A 3222-nucleotide genomic window follows, 5' to 3' on the forward strand; every position below is an offset into this window, starting at 1 on the left:
TGAGAATAAATTCCAATGCCAGCAATGTATCGTGGGTTTCTTTGGGCAAATTGCCTATACCTCCTTAAATATTACCTCGGTTATATTTTTAAATACTCTATACAAATGCAATAATTTCACATGTAATTTTTACATGCAGAATACAAAAGTATATATCGACGGCGAAGACGAAAACCGAATAATCAACGGATTAATTATTTACCCAGTCCTATGTTTTTTCATGCGAGTTGCCTTGGCCACCTAGCGGCGCGGCAGCGAACTAGTGTTCGTTCGGATACTCCGAGTCTGGTTAGGGACTCTTGTCACAGATTTCAGCAATATATCAGAAAGTTTTATTTATTATATTGCCCTGAAATATTGTGCAATATTTGACATAAAGACATCAACAACATTGCTGTCGCATTGAAATATTGGAATATTGTTGTAATGTTTTCGAAATATAGTATGCTGTGTGGGTAGTGATGAAAAACAAAGAAGACGAAGAAGGAAGAAATATAGATCTTTTTTTGTCTTCGATCTGTTTTTCAAAGACAGAAGAACTTTTGTGTTTTTACAAAAAAAATCGACACTCTTATTGGCTGTCGTGGTTGACACGAAATTCACGGGTAACTGATAGGCCTACTTGCATCAGCCAATCATGGAGGTACGCGAGAGAGTATTGTTATGATAGTTGTGTTTTTGAGCACGTGTATGTTATCTGGTCGAATGTCATCAAAAAACAAAACAGAAGATTTATTAGCCTCCATTCAGTGTATCGAGAGGCGTAAATCATTGTGTGTGAAAAGAGTGTGCCGAGTGTACAGTGGCGGTGAAAGTGAAAAGTGAAGAGATATATTGGTGCAATATAAGTGGCAATAAATATATTCTTTTCTGGGTTCGCTGCGGTGAGTAAAAAAAGTCATGTCATTTTGCTATTTCCCAGTAAGAAAACGTGCTGCATGACGTATCAGCAAAAAATGTGAATTCTGCGACCGCATTAAGCTAAATTCTAACGGGCATTCATGCGTTCATAAATATATTCTATTCTGGGTTCGCTGCGGTGAGTAAAAAAAGTTATGTCATTTTGCTATTTCTCAGTAAGAAAACGTGCTGCATGACGTATCAGCAAAAAATGTGAATTCTGCGACCGCATTAAGCTAAAATCTAACGGGCATTCATGGCATACTATTTTGTCAGATATTAGCTTAACCAACCTGGTTAATATAATTTTTTTTGTATTATTTATTGCAGATTGAACGACTACGGAATACGCCAGTGATTTTTTTTTATTTTTTGTTTTTAAATCTTTTTTTATTTACTTAAGAGTTCCAAACTCACTGGCGGCTCAAACTGCCTGGCATTCTATTCGATTTAGAACACCTGTGAGTTCAAAACTCACTGGCAGCTCACAGCGCCTGGCAGCTTCTAGCGCCTATACAGAAGCCCTAGAGGCTATAAATAATAATAAATAAAAGACGATAATACGTCTTAGTATGATGGCAGCATTGAAGCAGGAATTAGACCAGAAGAACGTTATTGCTACAGGTCATCGACTGAACGACGATCACATTGATGACTTTGGGCGTTTGTTAACCGCAAATTCAGACTTCTTGCAGCCATCTGAGACATAAAGTATTTATTCTTCGCACTTAATAAACCCTATACCGCAGGACCGAAAACATATTCAGTTATTATATAGCTCAAGTGATCTTACTGACCGGCGTGCACCTGGTGGTCATTGGGTCTGCAGTTATTATGATAAAAAAAAACTGTTCATTTATGATTCCCTCAGGGCTCCGACGAAACGATTACATGAACATCACAGATTGGTTCTTGAGAAACTATACCCACATCTCAATCTCAATGTTAAATCGATAGTCGTATTTCCACTCGTCGATCAGCAGCCGAATGATAAAGATTGCGGCGTATATGCAATCGCATTTGCTGTAACGATTTTGTTTGGTTTAAAGCCGGAGAACGTTAGATATGACAGTACACAGATGCGTCGTCATTTGTTGGAGATGTTTGAATCCAAAAGAATCGAGCATTTCCCTGGACAATCAACAGACAAAAACATCGTACCAACGTTGAAAGTTGTAATCAATAGGCAAAAACAGAGCACGAAACGAGCTCTGTCGAGAGCAAAAAGTGAGAACCGAGAAACAGGATCTACTTCAGCAACAGACGATTATACTGACGGTTTCCTGACGGTCACGTCACGACAAAAGACGTCACGCCCTGAAGATTGTGGCAAAGGCAATAATAACAGTAAAAAGAGGGGAGGAGTTGTTACTGACACTGCTGTAGCGTTCGCGAACACAAATCGATTTTCGATTCTAAATGAGCTTGACGAGAATGCTAACGATTCAAAAAGCACACTCAAACAAAGAGTAAACGGTGTAAACGCAAGCACAAGTGAAAAAAAAAAGGACGGCCAGCCCTAAAAGTATTCATACTAATAAAGTTATCGTCGTTGATGGCGCTAGTACATTGAATAAAAACACAAGTGAAAATAAAAGAACGGCCAGCCCTAAAGGTATTCATACTAATAAAGTTATCGTTGTTGATGGCGCTAGTACATTGAATAAAATAGATATACAGCAAGTCTCTGGGAATAGATTACAAGAAAATCTTGGAGATCCCAAATCAACCAAAAACAGAACGTTCATTCCGAAACAGTCTTCTCACAATGTTCGACAGGTGCAAATGATCGCCGCAAGTCGACAGTTGAACGATGGTCATATTAATGAATTCGGAACGTTGTTAGCAACATTTTCCGAATACAAACCAATATGTACTGTGACGATAAGAATCGATCTCGCCTCGGGCCCCACGTTGGGCGCCAAATTTTGTGACGATAAGATTTTCGATTTCACCTCTGGCCCCACGTTGGGCGCCAAATTTTGTGACGTAAAAAAAAAAACAAAACAAAAACCGATAAGATGTATCTTACGTCATCAAAAACGACCCGCAATGGTCCTCTCTCTCTCTACCTCCTATCACCAACACGAAAACACGGGTTGGGCGCCAGGTATCCCTCGCGGGAGTACCACGAGTGCAACGCACTCTCTTTGTCACTAAATAAATCTACCCAATTCGGAATAGGCCGGGTTACGCTAAAACTAAACACCAATATATAGCGGAAGCGAGGACCACGCCAACAACCTAGGACGGGTCTCTCGTTCACAAAATTGTCACCAAGAATATAACGGATCCGGGGGCGACGCCAACAGTCCTAAGACG

At 39.8% G+C, this 3222-nt stretch overlaps 1 protein-coding gene across 1 annotated transcript; it reads left to right on the top strand.

Annotated features, from left to right (window-relative positions):
• The first annotated feature begins 1475 nt into the window (after positions 1–1475).
• LOC112495108 lies at positions 1476–2460 on the top strand. Its single transcript, XM_025090072.1, has 2 exons — positions 1476–1567; positions 1613–2460. Exons 1-2 carry the CDS (start codon positions 1476–1478, stop codon positions 2421–2423), a joined length of 903 nt encoding a protein of 300 aa, XP_024945840.1. The 3' UTR covers positions 2424–2460.
• The last annotated feature ends 762 nt before the right edge of the window (positions 2461–3222 follow it).

The sequence above is a fragment of the Cephus cinctus genome, unplaced genomic scaffold (genome assembly GCF_000341935.2).
Source record: "Cephus cinctus unplaced genomic scaffold, Ccin1 Ccin1_scaffold1258, whole genome shotgun sequence".
Taxonomy (NCBI): Eukaryota; Metazoa; Arthropoda; class Insecta; order Hymenoptera; family Cephidae; genus Cephus; species Cephus cinctus.

Excerpts from the sequence above, each read along its gene's own strand:
- LOC112495108 (XM_025090072.1), top strand. The coding sequence starts at position 1,476 with ATGGCAGCATTGAAGCAGGAATTAGACCAGAAGAACGTTATTGCTACA. Across the intron at positions 1,568-1,612 it reads ATTGATGACTTTGGGCGTTT|TATTTATTCTTCGCACTTAA; the intron begins GTTAACCGCAAA and ends TGAGACATAAAG.